Source organism: Rhinoraja longicauda, chromosome 11, assembly GCF_053455715.1.
Source record: "Rhinoraja longicauda isolate Sanriku21f chromosome 11, sRhiLon1.1, whole genome shotgun sequence".
In the NCBI taxonomy this organism is placed as follows: Eukaryota; Metazoa; Chordata; class Chondrichthyes; order Rajiformes; family Arhynchobatidae; genus Rhinoraja; species Rhinoraja longicauda.
In genome coordinates this window covers 10,350,663-10,374,277 of record NC_135963.1, presented here as the reverse complement: position 1 = coordinate 10,374,277, position 23,615 = coordinate 10,350,663, and the positions used below count along the sequence as shown (strand labels likewise).

General features: G+C 39.5%; 1 protein-coding gene across 5 annotated transcripts in view; it reads right to left on the bottom strand.

Annotated features, from left to right (window-relative positions):
• Positions 1-23,615, bottom strand: part of ccdc18 (coiled-coil domain containing 18) — a 59,774-nt gene that overhangs the window by 24,398 nt on the left and 11,761 nt on the right. For all 5 annotated transcript variants that reach the window (XM_078408240.1, XM_078408241.1, XM_078408239.1 and 2 more), the window contains 10 exons: positions 23,256-23,461; positions 20,287-20,397; positions 19,538-19,669; positions 16,311-16,445; positions 8,622-8,699; positions 8,101-8,217; positions 5,460-5,627; positions 5,211-5,353; positions 3,104-3,267; positions 2,318-2,531 (listed from right to left, as the gene is read on the bottom strand). In XM_078408240.1, the coding sequence (XP_078264366.1) occupies positions 2,318-2,531; positions 3,104-3,267; positions 5,211-5,353; positions 5,460-5,627; positions 8,101-8,217; positions 8,622-8,699; positions 16,311-16,445; positions 19,538-19,669; positions 20,287-20,397; positions 23,256-23,461 (1,468 nt within the window). The remainder of the gene's footprint in view (positions 1-2,317; positions 2,532-3,103; positions 3,268-5,210; positions 5,354-5,459; positions 5,628-8,100; positions 8,218-8,621; positions 8,700-16,310; positions 16,446-19,537; positions 19,670-20,286; positions 20,398-23,255; positions 23,462-23,615) is intronic.

Here is a 23,615-nt window from a genome sequence, read left to right as displayed (position 1 = left end):
CTTGTCCATGCCAACCAAGATGCCCCATCTAAGCTAGTACCATTTGGCCAATTTTGGCCATAACCCTCTAAACCTTTCCCCTCCCTGCACCTGTCCAAGTGTTTTTTACAAGCTGTTGTAGTACATGCTCCAACAGCTTGTTCCATAAACCCACCACCGTCCGGTTCCTATGAAGTTGTTCCCCTCTCACCTTAAATCTATGTCCTCTGGAAAAAAAACCATACCCCATCACTCTCTTCTTCCTTTCATAAAGTCAATCCTGTATACAGTTAGCTAGTTTACCCTGGATCCCAGGGTATCTTGTCACTTACACTTGGAGTTTTTCAGTTTCTCAGTGTGGTATAGGGAAACAATAAAATAAAATGGAATTCAATTGTTTATGTAACCCAAAATGGGATCCCCCATTACCCCTGGCAACACAGTAATAATATCAGTCACTATGAGCAAGATGCAAATGTAGAAATTAATGCGTTGTTGTAGACACAATCAATTTTCACAGTCTTCTGAGGAAGTAGAGGCACTGGTGTGCATTCTTGGCCAATACGGTGGGTCATATTTACATCTTGAAGCTCTCAACCATCTCCAGTTATGCTTAACTGATTCTCCAGAGAATAAAAGGATACTTTACTGGACTTGTAATGTCTGGATTTAGACTCATGAATGGGAGATCACTTCAAATTCCACAAGGGCAAGTGGGGAACTGAAATTCAATTAATTCAATTTTGCCTTAGGTTTATTATAGTCACGAGTATCGAGGTAGAGTAAAATGCTTTGTTTTCCATGCTATTTAAACAGATCAGATAATATTATGCATAAATACAAATAAGTCAAACTCAAGTGAAATAGAAAGAGCAAAGGGGAAGATAGAGACTGCAGAATATAGTTCTCAGCATTATTGTGCATCAGTTCCATTGACAAAGTTCAATGACCACCAAGGGGCAGTGTTAAATTGGACAGTCCCCAGTTTCAGGATGGACTGTTCAGAAGCCTAACAACAGAAGTGGAGAAGCTGTTCCTGAATCTGGTGGTTCACGCTTTTAAACTTCTGTAGCTTCTGCTGGATGGGAGCAGGGAGAAGAAAGAATACCCTGGGTGGAACGTCTTTGATTATGTTGGCTGCTTTTCTGAGGCAGTGTGAAGTGTAGATGGTGTAAATGGTGGGATTCTGGTCTGCGTGATGGACAGGGCTATATCTACAACTCTCTGCAATTTCTTGCAGACTTGGGCAGAGCTGTTCCCAAACTAAGCTATAATGCAACCCAACCGTATGCTTTTTATGGTGCATCTGCAGAGGTTTGTAAGAGTCATTGGAGGCATGTCCAATTTCCTCAGTCTCCCACGGAAGTAGAGGTGTCAGTGTACCTTCGTGTCTGTTGCATCAATGTGGTTGGTCCAGAACTGATCGTTCATAATGTGGAATATATTGTGGAAGAAAAAAAACTCGTTTCAGTACTGGTAATTAGAAATACCGAATTGTTACAAAATAAAACAGAAAATGTTGGAAATAGCACGGCATGTCAAAAAATAAATGGTCAATATTTCAGGTAAAAGACCCTTTGTCAGAAGTGGGGAAGAGAGAAAACAGTTTTAAGTTGAAGAGAGGGCAGGAACAGAGTTCCCATAGTTATAAGCTGCTGATGTGATCTAGTGAATGAAGAAAATTAGAGAAAATAAATAAAAGTATATTTAAAAGCATGAATAATTTGTCGGAGCTAAAGGAAATGCCCAGACCATCAGTCAGTGTTAGTGACGAGAGAAAAAGTTAATATTACAGATGGATAACCTACAGCAGAATTGACCAGTTAAAATGCAGAGAAAGCCCATTCTCGAAAGTTGCTGAATTCATTATTGCATTCAGAAGGCTGCAACATGCCTAGAAATAAAATAAAGTGTTGTTTCTCAAATTAATGCTGAGCTTTGTTAGAACAGTGCATGATGATATAAACAGATAAGTTAGAATGTGAAACAGTTGTAAAAATTAATCTGGTTCACCAAACTCCTTCAGGAGTGGAAGTCAACCCCAGTATGGTTAACATGCAACTCCAGCCCACAACTATAGGGTCAACTTTTAAGTGGCTTCTGAAATGGACGAGCAAACCGCTCAATAGAGCGACCATTAGGAACAGGCAAAAGCTGTCAGCTTTGCAGATGATGCACACATCCCATGAATGAATAAATAAAAATTTAGAGGCAAGTTACCACACATGACCAGATATGAAAGAAGCAAACTGATGAAAAACAAAATCAAATAAATTAGTCTAATAGTTTCTCCACAGCATGAATATCCATGGTTCACCTTTTCATTCTTGTAACTCACCTCTGTTCATTTGTGAGCTCGTCAATGGTGTAATTCTTCTCATCAATGGTGTTCTGAGCCTTCTGTAGTATTTCCCGGAGCTCTTTAAGCTGATCTAAAGTGTCTTGTAATTCCTTATACAAGTTCTTTAATTGATTGTCACTCTCCTGAGTTTTCTGCACTGAATTCCTTCGGTCTAACTCGGTTTGGTGCAGATTTTCCTCCAGATCACGCACTATTGGGTATATTTCAAAATAATTATATTTGCATAAAGGCAAAAAGTAAAATCTTCAGTCATACTTTACCATTCAATATTACACAGTTGGTCCTAAATTAGGTGAAATCCCTGGAAATTTAAGAGAAATGTCTAAATATTTTACAGATGCAAATTCTCTATCAGGCCATCTCAAGTGAGTTACAGCACAATTATGAAAAGAAAACTTCAAACTGTGCAAATCCAATGATAGAAACAAAATAAAACTATGAAGGCCTTTAATAGGATGCTCGGTCACGTAATTTCAAGAAACAGCTTTAGGAAGTATAATGTGTAGGAAGGAACTGCAGATGCTGGTTTACAATGAAGATGTATAATCATTGTACAGTCAAATATAATCATTGTTGCAAAATTCTTTTCATTGATCAATTATCTGTATTCTGATGAAATGCTGAATATCAATGGTATTAGCATAAGAATCTAAGATTTTTAAATTCAGTATGACAAAAAGGAAAATAATCAAGCACTTAAAGTAAGTAATAATTTGCCACACACACACAAACAAAAGCACACAAACACAAAGTACTTCGTACCGTGTTCAGATTTCTTGTTCAATTCTTCCTGCGTGCTCTGTAGAGTTATTTCTAGCTGGTTAAGATAAGCATCCTTGTTTGCATTATCTCTCCTTAGTTGAAAAAGTTCTTTTTCCAATCCATTAATTTCATCTTTGCATTTTTCCATCTCTGTCTTTATATCTCTAATAAGGACAGTAAAACAAATGAATACTGGAAACAAAACATATGGCAGGTACAAAGATCTTAAAGCTTCAGTAGATGCCCAAACATACAATGTATACTCAAGGAGTAAACTTAGTTGTAGCTATTTATATAGCTTAAAAAATCAGACAAAATACTATTTTAACCGTAAAAGCCGAATTAAGACGTTGGCAAATTTTGATCAATAAGCACTCACCCCCCCCCCCCAAATATAGTATCCAGCCGTGAGGATCCAAGTAAGCCACATATTTTAACTTCTTCAGAAATGTTTCCAGAAGCCACCAATAAAAAAATTCACCTTCTCTTTAAGACTTGCACGTTGAGTTTAAACAGAATGCATAATGGATTTAACAGGGGAAAAAAATTGCAGATGCTGGTTTAAATCGAAGGTAGACACAAAAAGCTGGAGTAACTCAGCAGATCAGGCTGCATCTCGGGAGAGAAGGAATGGGTGACGTTTTGGGTCGAGACCCTTCTTCAGACTGATGTCAGGGGAGGGGGCGGGACAAAGATAGGATGTTGTAGGAGACAGGAAGACTAGTGGGAGAACTGGGAAGGGGGAGGGGATAGAGAGGGAAAGCAAGGACTACCTGAAGTTAGAGAAATCACTGTTCATACTGCTGGGGTGTAAACTACCCAAGCAAAATATGAGGTGCTGTTCCTCCAATTTGCGCTGAGCATCACTCTGACGATGGAGGAGGCCCAGGACAGAAAGGTCAGATTGGGAATGGGAGGGGGAGTTGAAGTGCTCAGCCACTGGGAGATCAAGTTCGTTAAGGCGGACTGAGTGGAGGTGTTGAACGAAACAATCGCCGAGCCTGCGCTTGGTCTCGCCGATGTAGAGAAGTTGACATCTGGAACAGCGGATACAATAGATGAGGTTGGAGGAGGTGCAGGTGAACCTCTGCCTCACCTGGAAAGACTTAATATTTAATATTTAATGGATTTAATAGCATCTCAAAAACCACATATCGAATAAGGCACACAATTAGGGCTTCACTGACATTTAAGTAAGATCCATGCAGTAGGCCACAAACAAATATTAATCTCACGTACTTTACACAATTTTCCACCTGTACCAACGTCAAGCAGCAAAAGTAATAAAATAACAAAATAGGGTACTGGAAACTACAGTTTAAATGCCATTTACCCCTTCAGTTGCTGTCCAAGTGTGGAGTGTTTTTACTATTTCCTTTTTTATCCCCGTGTGCCATCATGCAAACTGGAGAAACTGAACCTCATATTTTGTCTATGCAGCTTACAGCCCAACAGTATAAACATTGAATTCTCCAATTGTAGGTAACTAACCAACAACCCCTCCCCCCCCCCACCCTTTTCCACCCTCTCTTCCCTATTCCCCACAGGATGCGCACCCATTTCTCCCACTATTCCGTGACCTTTCCCTTTCCCCTTACTCCATCCCTTCCTCCGGCTTCACTTTTCTCTCCTCATCTCACAGCCTTTAGGTTTTTTTTCTGTCTCCGGCCTTTATCCACCCATCTGCCAATCAAACGCCCTTCACCTGAATCCACCCATCACTTGCCTGGCTCTGTCCCGCCCTTACATCTCTTCCAAGTTTCTTCCTCTACTACAATCAATAGACAATAGGTGCAGGAGTAGGCCATTCGGCCCTTCGAGCCAGCACCGAAGTCTGAAGATTGGTCCAAATCCAAAATTCACCTATCCCTGCCCTCTAGAGATGCTACCTGACCCACTGAGTTACTCCAGCACTGTTTATTTTTTGTAAACCATTATCTGCAGGTCCTTGTGTCTTCAGTTCCAGAACAATTCTGATCTCTGACTCTTATGCTCGATTCAACCGTAGGTCCTATTTAATAATTCCAAAGATGTTATTAGCGATTTAAACAGAGTTTCTTTCATAAACATTTATTTTAAACTTTAAACTTGCTTTCACAAGACTTACTTCATAGTCCTGGTAAGTTCAGACACCTGCTGATGTTTGGAATCATGTTCGTCATAGGCCTTAAAAAGCTTGTCTTCTACTTTGGACAGCTCATCTGTAAATGACATCTTCTGTTTCAATAACTCTTGCTCCAGTTTGGAAACCTATTTCATAAATATAAATGTTGTTTAAAAAAATATATATTACTCCAAAAGAATGCTTGATTCCATTAAACAAGCAACCTTATAAAAATGAGTTATACACAATCACCTCTCTCTCTAGAACTGCCTGGTGGTCCTCCAAGTCTCCGATCCGTGCTGTTTCTTGCTGTAGCATTTGTTGGTATTGCAGCAGTGTCTGTTGTAGTTGAACATTCTGTTCATTTGCTTCCTTTAAATTCAGTGCAGATATCTTCAGCTCTTTCTGGAAGTGATGTACCTTCAAGACATAAACTTCAGGAATTCTTTACTGCCTCTTGAAGTTGGATCGCTGCTGTTTAACCATACCCTTCAGTAGTCTCTCACAACCAATATCAAATTTGTCTCTGTACCCCAAAAGTTAAGTACTTCACGTAAAATCCCACTGTTTAAGATTTATTTGTTTTCTATAATTTTGCACTCAAAGTATATCACCTCACATTTTCCCAGAATGATCTACATCATTTACCTCTCCTCCGACTGAGCCTTAGCATCCTTCTATAATTATTGTAGTTTGTCAGATGTCTCATTTGATACCAATAATAGGGTCAATATTGATCACTGTACCAAATTTGATTATGAATGAATATATTTCAAGGTTTCAAGGTTCCAGGTTCAATGTATTGTCACAAGTACCAATTAAGGTACAATGAAATTCGAATTACCATACAGCCATACTAGAAAAAAGGTAACAAGCCACACAACTACATAAAAGTTAACATAAACATCCACTACAGCGGATTCCCCACGTTCCTCTGTGATGGAAGGCAATAAATTCCAATCTCCTTCCTCTTCAATGACTGCTGAACAATCTATAAATCAATAGACAATAGGTGCAGGAGTAGGCCATTCGGCCCTTCGAGCCAACACCGCCATTCAATGTGATCACGGCTGATCATCCACAATCAGTACCCCGTTCCTGCCCTCTCCCCATACCCCCTGACTCTACTATCCTTAAGAGTTCTATCTAACTCTCTCTTGAAAGCATCCAGAGAATTGGCCTCCATTGCCTTCTGAGGCAGAGAATTCCACAGATTTGCAACTCTCTGAGTGAAAATGTTTTTCCTCATCTCCGTTCTAAATGGCCTCCCCGTATTCTTAAACTGTGGCCCCTGGTTCTGGGCTCCCCCAACACTGGGAACATATTTCCTGCCTCTAGCGTGTCCAATCCCTTAATAATCTTATGTTTCAATAAGATCACCTCTCATCCTTCTAAATTCCAGTGTATACAAGCCCAGTCGCTCCAGTCTTTCAACATAAGACAACCCCGCCATTCTGGGAATTAACCTAGTGAATCTATGCTGCACTCCCTCAATAGCAAGAATGTCCTTCCTCAAATTTGGAGACCAAAACTGCACAAAGTACTCCAGGTGTGGTCTCACTAGGGCCCTGTACAACTGCAGAAGGACCTCTTTGCTCCTATACTCAACTCCTCTTGTCATTAAGGCCAACATACCATTAGCTTTCTTCACTGCCTGCTGTACCTGCATGCTTACTTTCAGTGACTGATGAACAAGAACACCCAGTTCTCGTTGTACTTCCCCTTTTCCTAACTTGACACAATTCAGATAATAATCTGCCTTCCTGTTCTTACCACCAAAGTGGATAACCTCACATTTGTCCACATTAAACTGCATCTGCCTTGCATCTGCCCACTCACATAACCTGTCCAAGTCACCCTGCATCCTCATAGCATCCTCCTCACAGTTCACATTGCCACCCAGCTTTGTGTCGTCTGCAAATTTGCTAATGTTACTTTTAATCCCTTCATCTAAGTCATTAATGTATATTGTAAATAGCTGCGGTCCCAGCACCGAGCCTTGCGGTACCCCACTAGTCACTGCCTGCAATTCTGAAAGGGACTCGTTAATCCCTACTCTTTGTTTCCTGTCTGCCAACCAATTTTCTATCCGTGTCAAACGTTAATAATATTTGTGCTTTCCATGTTTCCTCCAACTATGCAGAAAGCATTCAATGCTGAGGTTACACGTCAATAGTCAATAGTCGTTTATTTGTTACATACACATAAATGTGTAGTAAAATGAAACATTACCCGCAGTTGAACAATAAGACCAATAAGATTAATCAATAAAAATGCAATAACACATACAATCACAACTAACACCAAACAAAAAGAAACATCCATCACAGTGAGTCTCCTCCAGTCCCTCCTCACTGTGATGGAAGGCCAGAATGTCTTTTTCTCTTCCCTGCCGTCTTGTCCCGCGGTCAGGCTGTTGGAGTTGCCACGTCGGGGCGGTCGGGGCTCCCGATATTGAAGCCCCCGCTGGGCGGTGAAAAAAAATCCCGCGACCTATTCCAGGCCGCGCCGGATGGTGAAAGGTCCATGGCAGGCCGACCCAAGCCCCGCGATTCGGGGCGGGCGAACACGTTGCCTCTGCCGCTGCCGGAGCTCGTGTTCACAAATTTCAAGAAAAATAATCAGAAGAAATAACAAATACAATTTGTAGTAATTTATAGAGAGGTTACTTTTCCCTCCCCTTCTGCAATTTCAACATAAACCTGCATATGTAAAATAAAATTTCTTTACAAGATCCTTTGCCGTTCTGTACAATTTTTCAATTACTACAATGCAGAAAAGTGACAGGGAAGATAAGAATTTTAATTTGATATTTGGCTCTTCAATTGAAAGTAAGACAATGACCAGTGTTAAAAGGTTAAATCAAGAGCATTGTGCAAAAAGTTCAATTTACCTCTTCCGATTTCTTTCTCAACTGTTTATCTTGCTGTTCCCTGTTTTCATCAACTTGTTGCATTTGCACTTTTACTTCCTCCTTGCAGTTCGCCAGTGCAGTTTCCAGATCTTTAACCTGTTTTCAATATTAGTGTGACAATGCAGTAAAATATTTAGAGTCACAGAGAGAGTCAGACAGTCATACAGCACAGAAATAGACTCTTCGGTCTAACTTGCCCATGCCGATCAAAATATCCCATCTACACTAGTCCCACCCGCCCATGTTTGGCCCATATCCCTCTAAACGTTTCTTAGCCATGAATCTCTCCAAATTGTTGTTATAGTACCTTCCTCAAATATTTACTCTGCCTCCTATTTAAACTCTTTTTTTTAAGAATTATTGATCTTGCCATAAAATGGCCACCAATTTGAGGCTCTTACTTTAAGATTTTTCCGTTTATTCGGAATGATCAAAAGAAGATAATTACTGTAATTACTAAAATAAAACGCTAAATTATTATAGGTTAATAATATACAGACTTTGGAAGTTCCTTCTCCCGCTTGAGTTTGCAGGGATTTAAAAGCAGCATCATTTCTTTCATTTTGCTTATTTGATTCCTGTAAATATGAATAAAATGTGTTAGAAATTAAAATATACACTATTAGTAATGTTCACCTATCAGATTTAGACGGAGAATAATATAAATTTTAATACAAAGTAATAAAACAAGATACTAAGAATTTTGCTGGAATTCTTTGAAGAAGTAGGACAGATAAAGGAAAATCAGTAGCTGTGGTTTACTTCGTTTTTCAGAAAGCCTTTAGAGACTGCTAAGGAAGATGAGAGCCGACGGTATCAAAGGGTAGATACTGGCATGGAAAGCCGTTTGTCTAGATGGCAGAAGACAAAGAGTGGCTTTTCCTGGTTTGCTGTCAGTGACTAGCGGAGTTCTGCAGGGGTCGATGCTGGGGCCGCTACTCTTACTTTATATATTAATGATTTAGACGTGGGGATTGAAGGCATTGTGGCCAAGTTTGCGAATGATACGAAAATAGGTGGAAGAGCAGGTAGTGTAGAGAAAGCAGGGACAATAGACAATAGGTGCAGGAGGAGGCCATTCAGCCCTTTGAGCCAGCACCGCCATTCAATGTGATCATGGCTGATCATTCTCAATCAGTACCCCGTTCCTGCCTTCTCCCCATACCCCCTGACGCCGCTATCCTTAAGAGCTCTATCTAGCTCTCTCTTGAATGCATTCAGAGAATTGGCCTCCACTGCCTTCTGAGGCAGAGAATTCCACAGATTCACAACTCTCTGACTGAAAACGTTTTTCCTCATCTCAGTTCTAAATGGCCTACCCCTTATTCTTAAACTGTGGCCCCTTGTTCTGGACTCCCCCAACATTGGGAACATGTTTCCTGCCTCTAACGTGTCCAACCCCTTAATAATCTTATACGTTTCGATAAGATCTCCTCTCATCCTTCTAAATTCCAGTGTATACAAGCCTAGTCGCTCCAGTCTTTCAACATATGATAGTCCCGCCATTCCGGGAATTAACTTAGTAAACCTACGCTGCACACCCTCAATAGCAAGAATATCCTTCCTCAAATTTGGAGACCAAAACTGCACACAGTACTCCAGGTGCGGTCTCACTAGGGCCCTGTGACTCTGCAGAAGGGCTTGGACAGGTTGGGAGAGTGGGCAGAGAAGTGGCAGATGGAATATAGTGCAACAAGTGTGGAGTCATGCATTTTGGTAGTTGGAATAAAGGCACAAACTATTTTCTAAATGGGGAGAGAATCCAGAAATCGGAGGTGCAAAGAGATTTGGAAGTGCTGATGCAGGATTTCCAAGAAGTTAATTTGCAAGGCGAATTGGTAGTAAACTCAATGCTAGCATTTATTTCAAGAGGGATTGTATACAAAAAACAGAGATGTAATGCTGAGGCTCTATAAGGTGCTGGTAAGGCTGCATTTGGAACATAGTGAGCAATTTTGGGCACCATATCTGAGGAAGGATGTGCTGGCTCTGGAGAGGGTCCAGAGGAGGTTTACAAGAAAGATCCCAGGAATGAGTAGGTTAACCTATGATGAGCGTTTGTCGACACTGAGCCTGTACTCGCTGGAGTTTAGAAGAATAAGGAGGTACCTCATTGAAATGTACAGAATAGTGAAAGGCTTGGGTAGAGTGGATGTGGAGAGAATGTTTCCATTAGTAGGAGAGTCGAGGTCATAGCCTCAGAATTAAATGACATTCTTTTAGGAAGGAGATGAGGAGAAATGTATTTAGTCAGAGGGTGGTGAATCTGTGGAATTCTTTGTCACGGGAGGCTGTAGAGGCCAAGTCAGTGGATATTTTTAAGGCAGAGATAGATAAATTTTTGATTCGTACAGGTGCCAGAGGTTATGGGGAGAAGGCAGGAGAATGGGGTTGGGAGGGAGGGAGAGATAGATCTGCCATGATTGAATGGCAGAGTAGATTTGATGGGCCAAATGGCCTAATTATACTCCCATCACTTATGACCTTATGACCTTATAAAAGGTGACCAAGAGGACTGACAAGGGCAAGGCAGTAGGGGTTATCTCCATGGACTTTAACGAGACCATTGAAAAATTCCTGGTTGTAGATTAGTCTGGAAGGTTAGATAACATGGGATCCATGGTGAGCGAGCAAATATATATACAGAATTAGCTTAGTGGAAGATGTCAGAGGGTGGAAGTGGAGGTTGTTATTCAGGCTGGAGTTCTGTCATCATTGGTGTGCTGCAGTGATTGGTGCTGTGTTCACTCTTCTTTTGTCATCTATGTTAATGATTTGGTTGACAATGATAACAAGGTTAATAATTTTGCTGATAACATTAAAATTGGTGGTGTAGTAGACAGTAAACAAGGTTACTTAAGATTTAAACAGTATCTAAATGAACTGAAGAAGTGGTACAAGATAATGGCAAATTAAATTTAACTACAATAAGTGCAAGGTGTGGTAGTATGGAAAGTTAAACCAGGGTAGGACTTGTACGGTAAATGATAGGGGCCTGGAGAGTATAAAGAACAGAGAGGCCAGTGGGTGCAAGTCTATATATAGTTCCCTACAAGTCTCAACACAAGTGGACAGGGTGGTGAAGAAGTCATTTGGAATGATTGCATTCGTCAGTCAGGGCATGGAGCACAAGAGTTGGAACGTCATGCTACAACTGTAAAGTACACTGATGAGACCACACTTGGAGTATCTTCTGAGTGTCTTCCGGTCACCCAGCTTAAGGATGGATGTCATTAACGTGTAAAGGGTGCAGAGAAGATCACGAGAACTTTACCAGGACTGGAGGGCTTAGATTTTAAGGGGAGGCTGGATAGGCTCGTGCTGCTTTCACTGGAGTGTGGAAGGTTGAGGGGCAATTTTCTGGAGGTATGTAAAATCATTAAGGTGGATGGTCACAGTCTTTTTCCCCGGTGTAGGGAAGTAACATGCATAGATTTAAGGTGCAAAGAGAAGATTTAATAGGAACTTGAGGGACAACTTTTTCATATTGAGAGTGGTGTGTATTTGGGTCGAGCCTCAAGAGGAAACTGTAGAGATGGTTATAATTACAATGTTTAAAATACACTTGGAACCAGACATGGATAGGAATGGTTCAGAGGGATATGGGCCAAATGAAGGCAAACGGGACTAGCTCAGAATGGCATCTTGGTCGGCATGGGCAAGTTGGGCTACAAGGCCTGTTTCTGTGTTGCATAACTGTGATTTTTCAACATATAATGTAAAAAATTAAGATGTGTTTATCTACTAATGCAGGGCAAAATATGAAATGGGAAAAAATAGAGAAAAAGGAAAAAAAAAGTGAAAACAGATGTGCGCCGGGGAAGAAAGAGAATCATTGAGCCTGCAGCAGCAATAGCAATTCTCTTTGAACTCACATGCTTGGAAAAACGTAATCTATGCAATAAATGTTTTCGCCAGGGTCACAAGAAACATGGAAATACAATTGCAGGTTTGTTTTGAATCGTTCTAGTCCAAATCTTACAAACTGATAGCTGGGTTATATCCTTCTCATGTGAAACTCATCCATTAATAAAAACAAAAATACTGGAAATAATCATATCAGACAAAATCAGTGGAAAGAGGAAAATAGAATTAACATTTCAAGTTGATGACCTTTTACAAGAACTCGCTAATTCCAATACAAATCGGGCTTGCAGGTTATCTGAAATTGTTGAATTCAGTATTTGAAGGGTGCAACATGTCAGAAGATGAAATGTTGTTTCTTGACCTTTCTCAGAAATGTAAGAGGCTGAAGACAGAGATAACAAAGTGGGATAGTGACGGAAAATTAAAGCAAGAGGAAGTTCATGGTCAACCTTGCAGACTGAATGAAGATGCTCTGCAAAGCAGCGACCTAATCTGTGTTTGGTTTCTCTAACAGTGGATCAAAACTGAGAAAATAAAAAAAGACAACCACCCTTTTCACATGAATAAGAACTGGATGATGATCTCAATCTATAACGTACGAGCGGCACGGTGGCGTGGCAGTAGTGCTATTGCCTTACAGCACCAGAGGCCTGGGTTCAATCCGGACTACGGGTGCATGTCTGGACGGAGTTTGTATGTTCTTCCTGTGACCTGCGAGAGTTTTCTCCGAGATCTTCGGTTTCCTCTCACACGCCAAAGATGTACAGGTTTGTAGGTTAATTGGCTTGGGATAAAGGTAAAATTGTCCCCAGTGTGTGGTTGGTGCGGGCTCGGTTGGCCGAAGGGCCTGTTTCCACGGTGTATCTCTAAACTAAACTAATAACGTTGACCACCTCAACAAACACCAAGCCTGACATTATAATGAACTCTCCTTCTGCTACTTTTTTCCTGAAAGATCAATCCTTTGACAAAGAACTAATCATCCAAAACTGTTGAGCCCATGATCAAAATCCGATTCACCTGGAATAGTCTCTCTCACCCTCTCTAGGTCTATTCACCACTAACTACTGATGCCACATTGTCCGTTTCAATTTTCCATTGCCCTTGCTCACCATAATCTACCTTGTTCTGAATTTGTACCATTTAGTGCACTCAGAATTAACCTCAAAACGAACCTGCTAACATTGGTAGTGCTGTCCTTGTTAGGTGAACTGTCATCTACCTTGCAAAGGCTGAATGCCAGCTCTCTTGACACCTCCTCATACTACCCTCTGGACCATGTCTGCAATTAGGGCAGTCTCATTATCTCTGATAATCACAGATAGATCTTCCATCCACAGTCTCCAGCCTCATGGTCCCCCAGAATTCAACAGATGTTTAGATATTTAAGGCACTCAGAAATATGGGATTAGTGAAGAAAAGTGTATGAGGACATTGAAACGTTGAGATGTTTTACATATTTTCATAAAGGCAGAATGGTCCATTGGCGGGTTTGAAAAGCAAAGGTTGAAAAATAAATTCTATCATCACAGCTTTAGCTTTTAACTTTTAACACACATCATGGATGTCATGTCATGTCAAAGCCTCATTTCAAATAAAATGGCTTTATCTGACTTACCGGGAATGTAGCTGGATGTTGTCAACATCATAACATTTTAAATGCATTGACTTCTGTAAAAATCTTTTCAGAATTGAATACCTGTCTAATACTCTCTAGATATGAAGGTTGGGGATGGCATCCAGCAGGAAATTAGAAATGCCTGCACTAAAGGTGCTGCAGTTATAATGGGTGACTTCAATCTACATATAGATTGGGTGAACCAAACTGGCAGGGGTGCTGAGGAAGAGGATTTCTTGGAATGTTTGAGAGATGGTTTTCTAAACCAACATGTCGAGGAACCAACGCGAGAACAGGCCATTCTAGACTGGGTATTGAGTAATGAGGAAGGGTTAGTTAGCAGTCTTGTTGTGCGAGGCCCCTTGGGCAAGAGTGATCATAATATGGTAGAGTTCTTCATTAGGATGGAGAGTGACAAAGTCAATACAGAAACAAGTATTCTGAACTTAAAGAAAGGTAACTTTGAGGGTATGAGGCGTGAATTGTCCAAGATAGACTGGCAATTGATGCTGAAAGGGTTGACGGTGGACATGCAATGGAAGGCATTTAAAGGTCGCATGGATGAACTACAACAAGTGTTCATCCCAGTTTGGCAAAAGAACAAACCAGGAAAGGTAGTGCATCCGTGGCTAACAAGGGAAATCAAGGATAGTATTAAAACAAAAGATGAAGCATACAGATTAGCCAGAAAAAGTAGCATACCAGAGGACTGGGAGAAATTCAGAGTCCAGCAGAGGAGGACAAAGGGCTTAATTAGGAAAGGGAAAATAGATTATGAGGGAAAACTGGCAAGGAACATAAAAACTGACTGCAAAAGCTTTTATAGATATGTCAAGAGAAAAAGATTAGTTAAGACAAATGTAGGTCCCTTGCAGTCGGAAACAGGTGAATTGATCATAGGGAACAAGGAGATGGCAGACCAATTGAGCAAATACTTTGGTTCTGTCTTCACTAAGGAAGACATAAACCGTCTGCCGGAAATAGCAGGGGACCGGGGGTCTAATGAGATGGAGGAACTGAGCGAAATCCAGGTTAGTCGGGAAGTGGTGTTAGGTAAATTAAATGGATTAAAGGCAGATAAATCCCCAGGGCCAGATAGGCTGCATCCCAGAGTGCTTAAGGAAGTAGCCTCAGAAATACTGGATGCATTAGTGATAATTTTTCAAAACTCTTTAGATTCTGTAGTAGTTCCTGAGGACTGGAGGGTAGCTAATGTAACCCCACTTTTTAAAAAGGGAGGGAGAGAGAAAACGGGGAATTATAGACCAGTTAGCCTAACATCGGTAGTGGGGAAAATGCTAGAGTCAGTTATTAAAGATGTGATAGCATCACATTTGGAAAGTGGTGAAATCATCGGACAAAGTCAGCATGGATTTACCAAAGGCAAATCATGTCTGACGAATCTTATAGAATTTTTCGAGGATGTAACTAGTAGAGTGGATAAGGGAGAACCAGTCGATGTGTTATATCTGGACTTTCAGAAGGCCTTCGACAAGGTCCCACATAGGAGATTGGTGTACAAACTTAAAGCACACGGTATTGAGGGTTCAGTGTTGAGGTGGATAGAAAATTGGTTGGCGGACAGGAAGCAAAGAGTAGGAATAAACGGGTCCTTTTCGGAATGGCAGGCAGTGACTAGTGGGGTACCGCAAGGCTCAGTGCTGGGACCCCAATTATTTACAGTGTATATTAATGATTTGGACGAGGGAATTGAATGCAACATCTCTAAGTTTGCGGATGACACGAAGCTGGGTGGCAGTGTTAGCTGCGAGGAGGATGGTAGGAGGCTGCAGAGTGACTTGGATAGATTAGGCGAGTGGGCAAATGCATGGCAGATGCAATATAATGTGGATAAATGTGAGGTTATCCACTTTGGCGGCAAGAACAGGAAAGCAGAGTATTACCTGAATGGTGACCGATTGGGAGAAGGGGAGATGCAACGTGACCTGGGTGTCATGGTGCACCAGTCATTGAAAGCAAGCATGCAGGTGCAGCAGGCAGTGAAGAAAGCGAATGGTATGTTGGCATTCATAGCAAGAGGATTTGAGTTTAGGAGCAGGGAGGTTCTGCTGCAGTTGTACAGGGCCTTGGTGAGACCGCACCTGGAGTATTGTGTGCAGTTTTGGTTTCCTAACCTGAGGAAAGACGTTCTTGCCTTAGAGGGAGTACAGAGAAGGTTCACCAGATTGATCCCTGGGATGGCGGGACTCTCATATGAGGAAAGACTGGATAGACTGGGCTTGTACTCGCTGGAATTTAGAAGACTGAGGGGGGATCTTATAGAAACATATAAAATTCTTAAGGGGTTGGAGAGGCTAGATGCGGGAAGATTGTTCCCGATGTTGGGGGAGTCCAGAACCAGGGGTCACAGCTTAAGGATAAGGGGGAAGTCTTTTAGGACCGAGATGAGAAAACATTTCTTCACACAGAGAGTGGTGAGTCTGTGGAATTCTCTGCCACAGAAGGTAGTTGAGGCCAGTTCATTGGCTATATTTAAGAGGGAGTTAGATGTGGCCCTTTTTGCTAAAGGGATCAGGGGGTATGGAGAGAAGGCAGGTACAGGCTACTGAGCTGGATGATCAGCCATGATCATATTGAATGGCGGTGCAGGCTCGAAGGGCCGAATGACCTACTCCTGCACCTATCTCCTATGTTTCTATGAACAATTAAGAAATTAAAAATAACTATTCTTATCCAAACTTGCCTGTCTGGTTTCTTCCAGTTGGAATTCCAGTGATTCAATTCTGCTTTCCTTAGCATAGATATCTTCCTGAAAAGTTGAGATCGTTTGTTTTTGTTTTATCATCTGCACTTGTTTCTCGTCCAGTTTAATTTCGAGCTTGAAAAAAAAGAATGTCTGCATAAATGTAATGCCTTCCATGACATCATGATTTCAAAATACTTAAAATTAATGTAGTTGAAAAGGTATTTTGAAAGATAGGATGCAGTTGTAAAGGTAAGGACTGATTAGGGATAGCCAGCATGACTGTGCGTGGGAAATTGTGTCTCATTAATGGAATCCAGGACGATTGGATGCAAAATTGGCTTGATAGTAGGAAATGGAGGGTGGTGGTAGTGGGTCTGTTTTTCAGACTGGGGCCTGCCTACATCAAGTGACATGCCAAAGGCAATGTTATTCATATCAATAACTTGGATGTGAATGTAGGTGGCTTAGTCAGTAAGTTTGAGGATGACATTAAAATTGGTGGCATAGTGGACTGTGAAAGTGGTTATCTACGACTACAACAGGATCGTGATCAACTGGGTTAATGCTTACTCTTACAAGGGTATGCAGAATCAAACAGCATCTCAAGAGAGCTGGTCATTTATGACATAAATGAGAAGGAATGTATTTTGCCAGAATGTAGTGAAGCTTTGGAATTCTCTATTCAAGAGAGCAGTGGAGATACAGCTATTGAATATGGTCAACCATTATTTTAGGGAATGACAGAGCACAATGGCCAAAATGATTTACTCCCAATTCTATTTCTTAAGGTTTTTTGTATGAGCTTCATGAGAAAAATGTTGCATATCTACAGTCAAGCATAAACGGTTCTTAGGCAGCCCATCTCCTGAATCTCAATTCGAAGTTTTATGAAAGATTAACATACAAGCGAACAGAGTAGGAAAATGTAGAACTTCTTTGTTGCTGAACATGCAACAAAGATGCTGGAAATCTGAAATAAAAACAGAAAATACTGAAAACCTCCAAAAAGATTTTAACCTGTTATATGGATTGAAATGTATTCCTAGAAGTTTCTGTTTTAGAAAAAACTGTTCTCCTTGCGGTTGATTCAAATTTAAAACAGCAAAAGAATCATAGCGAAGGAATGGTACAGACCTATGCACTAAAACGCAAATACAAAAGAAAATACAGTTGCCGAAGAATCAATAATTAACAACTGATTTCTAATCTTTGTTTAAAATAGTTCTGAAGAAATGACATGGAATAATTCCAATGTGATGGGAACTAAAACCAATATAAAAGCATAAAAGTGGTCAAAAGGAAAATGTGCTATGATCAAATCACAGCAAAGATGAGAAAAGCACATGAAATTATTATGCTGTATCCAAGAATGGATCACAAAAGCAGCTGGAACAAGACGTAAAGAATGATGGCTTCAATCTGACACCACAAGTTCATGCCACAAACGGCTTTGACAGACATTAGACTTTACCCTGGCAACCAACAAAAGATCAACTCTTACCCTGTAAAGATTAATAACATTTGCATAGATCCTCAGACTTTATTGTAAACAATGTTGCAAACATAGTTGAATGAGATATTTAATATCCTGCCAAACTGCACAATTGCCTGCATTGGAATTAAAGAGATCGGGAACCAATATGACGGACCAATGCAAAAAAACTTAAATTCTCAGCAACAAAGTAAAGCTAGTGATAAGTTTCATAATAACTCAGCTTTTCCTATTAAAAACTTTTAGCTCCACTTGGATCTGTGCAACAAGGCAGACTTTGGGCCTCCCAGGCAAAGACGAATATCTATCTCTAGGCAGCTGATTTCTAAGAGTTCAGCATAAAGCAACTAGGTTTCCCATTAGATCGAGTGGGAAATATGCCCACTGAACCAGCAGGCCCATTGATTTCAATAACAAAAATAATCAGCTTGCAGGAAAAGCTTTTTTTTTCCCTTTAGATCTCAATAGCTTAGTTTAATTTATGTTTGTTTCTTTTTGGTCCTGTATTGTTCAAGATTTTTCTTTAAATTGAAGAATTCCAAAATGTAATTGGATATTTGTTAAATTTTTAATATCTCTTTGGCAGTGTGTAAGAGCACAGGGCAGGGTTGATGCAGTTCTCAAAAGGATTTCAAGGTTCATGTTGTTCTGAAAGGCTCTGTGACACACTCGGTGGTTGCTGGCTTCCCAGTGGAAGACTGCATTCAAAATCACTCCCAAGTATTAATGGGTTACGGTGGCAGTCAACTTATGGCTTACTGATCAGCAGAAGATCCAGGTTGACAGCTCCCCATATATTATGGATCCTGAATCAACCTATAAACAGGGAACTGCAAAAATATATGTCCATGAATTTATTTTACTCTCAGAGGATTTTTTGTGATTTTCTGTCGACACCTTCAGAAGCATCAAAGCATTTTGGGGAAAATGAATAATCAAAAAACTAACATTTATTTTGCATAATCAAATCACATTATGTGAACAATGATGGTTTTATACATCAGAAGATTGCTATCTGGTGTTGTTTTGCAAAGCAAAGTTCTTGTTTACTGAAACTATGCTGAAAGTACTAGAGACTCTATACAATGGTGATACAGACAACTGCTGACTCAATTATCAGCAATTTAATGAACTCTATTTTCATTGATAGCAACAGGAACTTGAGGTTTAGTTTCTCCCGTGTAAGAATTCAAACATTCTCTTCAAACTAAACTTGCTTACATTCCTTGGAGACACAAGGAACTAATAGATGTTATTTTACAATAAAAGACACAATGCTGGAGTAACTCAGTGGGTCAGGCAGCATCTCTGGAGTACATGGATACCTGATGTTTCCGATCAGGACCTTTTTTTCTTTCTTGTTTATGAAGTGTTATCTGGTATATAAAGGAATAACTAGTCAGGAGGAAAATACACAAATAGGTTAGATTGCAAATGATTTGCAATTGAGCTCCCAAAAATCAAAGAATCGTGGCTTATGGTTATAAAAGAAAGATTATTTGCATTGTCTGTCATTTTAATTCCCAATTATTACCATTTAACTGCTTGTGGATGGTTTGGGAATCACATTTCCTTTGATGAGTGCAGCCCATTATTACCACAAAAAAGAAACATTTGTTAATTTTAAAGCTGCCAAGTTCAAGACCAGTCTGCATCTAAAATCCTGAACTGCCAACAACAATCATGACCAGTGTATACTAAAGTGAACTGCATCAGTATAAAGAAACCTTACAATTTCAATCTGCTTTTCCAACTCGTAGCACTGCTCAGTTTGTATCTTCTTGGTCTGTTCACTAGCAACAATATTTTCTTCTTGGTGCTCTTCAATTAATTTTTCCAATTTGATAATTTCTTTGTTCTTTTCCTAGCATATAAACGAAGTAGAAGTGAGAATTAAACCACTGCAGAAAATATCTTTCAATGCCTCTCCCTGTAATTTTCCCCATAAAGAAAATACTATCCTTTAGACTTTACACATACCAACTCGCTGAAAATGTTTGCCTTTTTCTCCTTCCTTTATTTCCCACTAGAATCTGCATGTTTACTTAAATAATCAAGGATAACAGCTCTTGAATAAGCATTTCAAGATTATTCACACCTCTATTATATAATTTTGACTTGACTTTTTTTTTTGAAAGTTCACATAATTGATGAAGTACTTGCCAAAACAAAAATAAAGGTAAATATACTTCTTGAATTTTACATTTCAAATTACATTTCAGTATCTCAAGGTAAACTTAAAGTGCTTATAGGACTTATAGTAGCAAAACGTGAAATAATTTAATCTTTAAATTCAAAGTGTATTTTTAGATTATAGCAGTACATTTGATACACACACACAATAAAATTTTTAATGAAAATTAAAATGAGCACTAAAATTTGATATAGGAACTGATCCCAGCAGTGCACTCTTGCTAAAAAGAAATAATAAATTATAGATAACACGGTTCAAAAGTTATTTAATTGTAATCCCAATTTTACCGCAAGTTCTTGTTCATATTCAACAACTTTGACTGCGTTGGTCGAATAGGCAATAGTTTTCTCCTCCAATTGTTTCTCCACAATGGAAAGCTGCGATTTTGATTTTCTTAGCTGTCAAATAGATAAATATGGGTAAATTAAAATATCCTTCAGTGATCATTATGAAGTATAAAATATTTAGAAAACTGGCTCTTTAAATTTAACTCCCTATCATTCAGCTACTTCTCTTCCTTAAAAATAGGACATTCTTGTGCACCATCATGCACCATTTACACTAATGCCTTCATTCTCCCCTTATTCCCATCCATTCTCACCCTAACAAACAATGACAAGATAGAGCACAGGAAAGAGACAGGCGATGAAAAATAATTTTGTCATTTAAAATTTGCAATTCCATACCAGTGATTTTGGATCAGATATTCAGTATAAAATTTGTAATCTTGGAATACAAACAATTTCAAAGTAAGCATCTTTTCCTACTTTAAAACATTGAAAAGTATTTACAAAATACATGGTTCAGAAGCTTCATTAAAACAATTGTTGTATTTCCATTTATCATTGCGGAACACATCACAATGCATCCATTTTCTTTTTAAAAGTATTAACAATAAAACTCACAGCAGTAATAAATCTATGTTGTTAATCCCACATTAAGTAAATAGATACAATAATCTATACAAATCAGTCCAAATTCAGTTTTTTACATAAGAATATTTTGATATTAGGGTTTCACCCCAGGGTAGAGAAAGGAGGATGGGGGAAAAAGTTTGTTATTCCAAAGTATGTGCATAACAACAAAATATTGGAAAGTTTTCATTTGGCCATGAGCATCTCATGATAAATTAATTTTGGAAATGCTCATTTGGATTACATGATCAAACACTTTGAAAATTTTAAACTGATCAAAGGAATAAGTCACAATCAAGGAATAAGTCACAATGAGTGAATCCGATAAAATGTTTTGAAGAGATGACTGAAGGAGTGGACAGGCAAAGTTTACAGATATAAAGGGCTTCCTTAAGCTATTTGATGAAATCCTTGAGAAGACTGAGGAATTGAAGAGGGTGTGGACAATCAGTCCTCTTATTGCTAGTCACGACTAATGAATTCACACACAATTTAATGCACTTATTAACTGAGTGATGGAATAATAAGCACGAATCCATGTTTGCCAGTGATGCAAGGTAAACAGAGTCCAAAGTTAAAATGAAATAAGCAAATAGATTTCAATTTAAGGATTTTTTCATGCTGACCCATCAAAAGATAGAGACAAAAAAAGAGAAAAATTAGTAATAATAATGTCCATGAGTGTACAGGGTCCATGTACACAAACCATAAAAAATTGACAGATATAGAACACAAAGAAATGTTCACAAAATGTTGGCTTCTTTTTCTACAGAACTAGAATATCACAAGCAAAACAAATGCTGTAACTATATAAAACCCTAAATCATATCCCACCACTTGTTTCACCACTCAAGCAAGCTCTGTACTTACCATATCCCTGATTTGTGATCATCTCAAAGACAGACACAAAATGCTGGAGTAACTCAGCAGGACAGGCAGTATCTCTGGAGAGAAGGAATGGGTGCATCACCCATTCCTTCTCTCCAGAGATGCTGCCAATCCCATTGAGTTACTGCAGCATTTCATGTCTGTCTTTGTTTTAAACCAGCATCTGCAGTTCCTTCCTACACATTGTGATCATCTCTATTATTTCTATATCCCTTGATACATTGGGACAGGTACGTGGTTTGGATAGGTCTAGAGGGATATGGGCCAAATGTAGGCCGGTGGGACGAGTGTAGAAGGAACATGTTGATCGATATGGGCAAGTTGCGCCGAAGGCCTGTTTCTACGCTGTATTACTGTTGATTAACTTAAATCTATCAATCTCAAAAAACATCAATTATAATCTGAATAAAATGATTCCAAACTTATCCCAGCCTTATCATGTATAATTATTTCCTGAATTTACTGCAGAAAAGGCATGAGTCCATTTTTTAGTTCACGCCCCCTGGTGCTGGACTCTCAAACCAGCATAAATGTTGACACAAAGTGCTGGAATAGTTCTGCAGGTCAGGCAGCATCTTTGAAGAACATAGATAGGTGACGTTTTGTATCAGGTCCCTTATTCAAACTCAAAAAGGGCCCCTACTTGAAATGCCACCTATCCATGTTCTCCAGAGAAGCTGCTTGACCCGCTGAGTTACTGCAGCACTTCGTCTTTTTTGGTAAACCAGCAACAGTAGTTCCTTGTATCTCTAGTAAAAATATTTATTTTCGGCCCTTTTTCCTCTTACTGTCTTCCTCTCATTCCCTTTAATATCATGAATTTCACTCAAATCATACCTTCAAAACTCCAGGGAAAACAATGTCAGTTTGCATGATCTTTCCTTTGGCAAATCAACAGGGCGCGACTGCCAAGGCCATTAATTCAAGATGAGAACTTGGAAAAAACCTTCCACAAATGATAACTGTTGTTAATATTGCTAATGATATTAATATTTACTGATTGTTAATATTAAATCTAAGATTGATGGATTTTTGATAACCGGACAGATTATGGGATGTGGGGAAGGGGAGGCGGTACAGTCTTAGGCGATAGATCAAACACTATCTCTCCAAAGGTGAACCAGGTTTGTGCAGTTAAATGACAAGCTCCTCTTTCTATAATCTTACTTTTCACGCTGTGAAAACGGAGAGGATGAGACGGAGTTTCTTCCCACAGGCCATCAGGACTGTCAACTTTTACAACTCCAGAGACTAAATTTTGTCTACACTATAGTAACTCTATTAACTTTATTTATATGTTATAACTGTAATTCTTTTTTGTGCACAATCCACAGGCATTGCCACTTTCATTTCACTGCGCATCGTGTATGTGTATGTGACAAATAAACTTGACTTGACTTGAAATAGAATTGTGAATTAAAAAATGTCATTATCTTGACATGCTGGTTACACACCTCCTGTTCCAACTTCTCAACGCCATTTTCTTTTTCCAACAGTTGCTCTTCAAACTTCTGACAACTGCTTACTCGCCCTGTCATCCGAGTCTCCAATGTCGAGATTGTAGATTCTGCTTCCAATAATTTAGCTTGCAGCTCCTCAACTTCCTTGTTTCGTTTACATCGCTCTGCTTCGAAATGCTGTTCCAGAGCAGCTCTATCAGCTGACAAGGTGACAGAAGTAGCATACTTTTTGTCAGACAACAATTCTACTGAACTAAGATGTCACAATTGGCAAAAGTTTTTGGGATTGAAAAAAAAAAAATTATATACTGTCCTAGATTCAGACCTAGATTTATGCTGTTAATTGATCTCAAG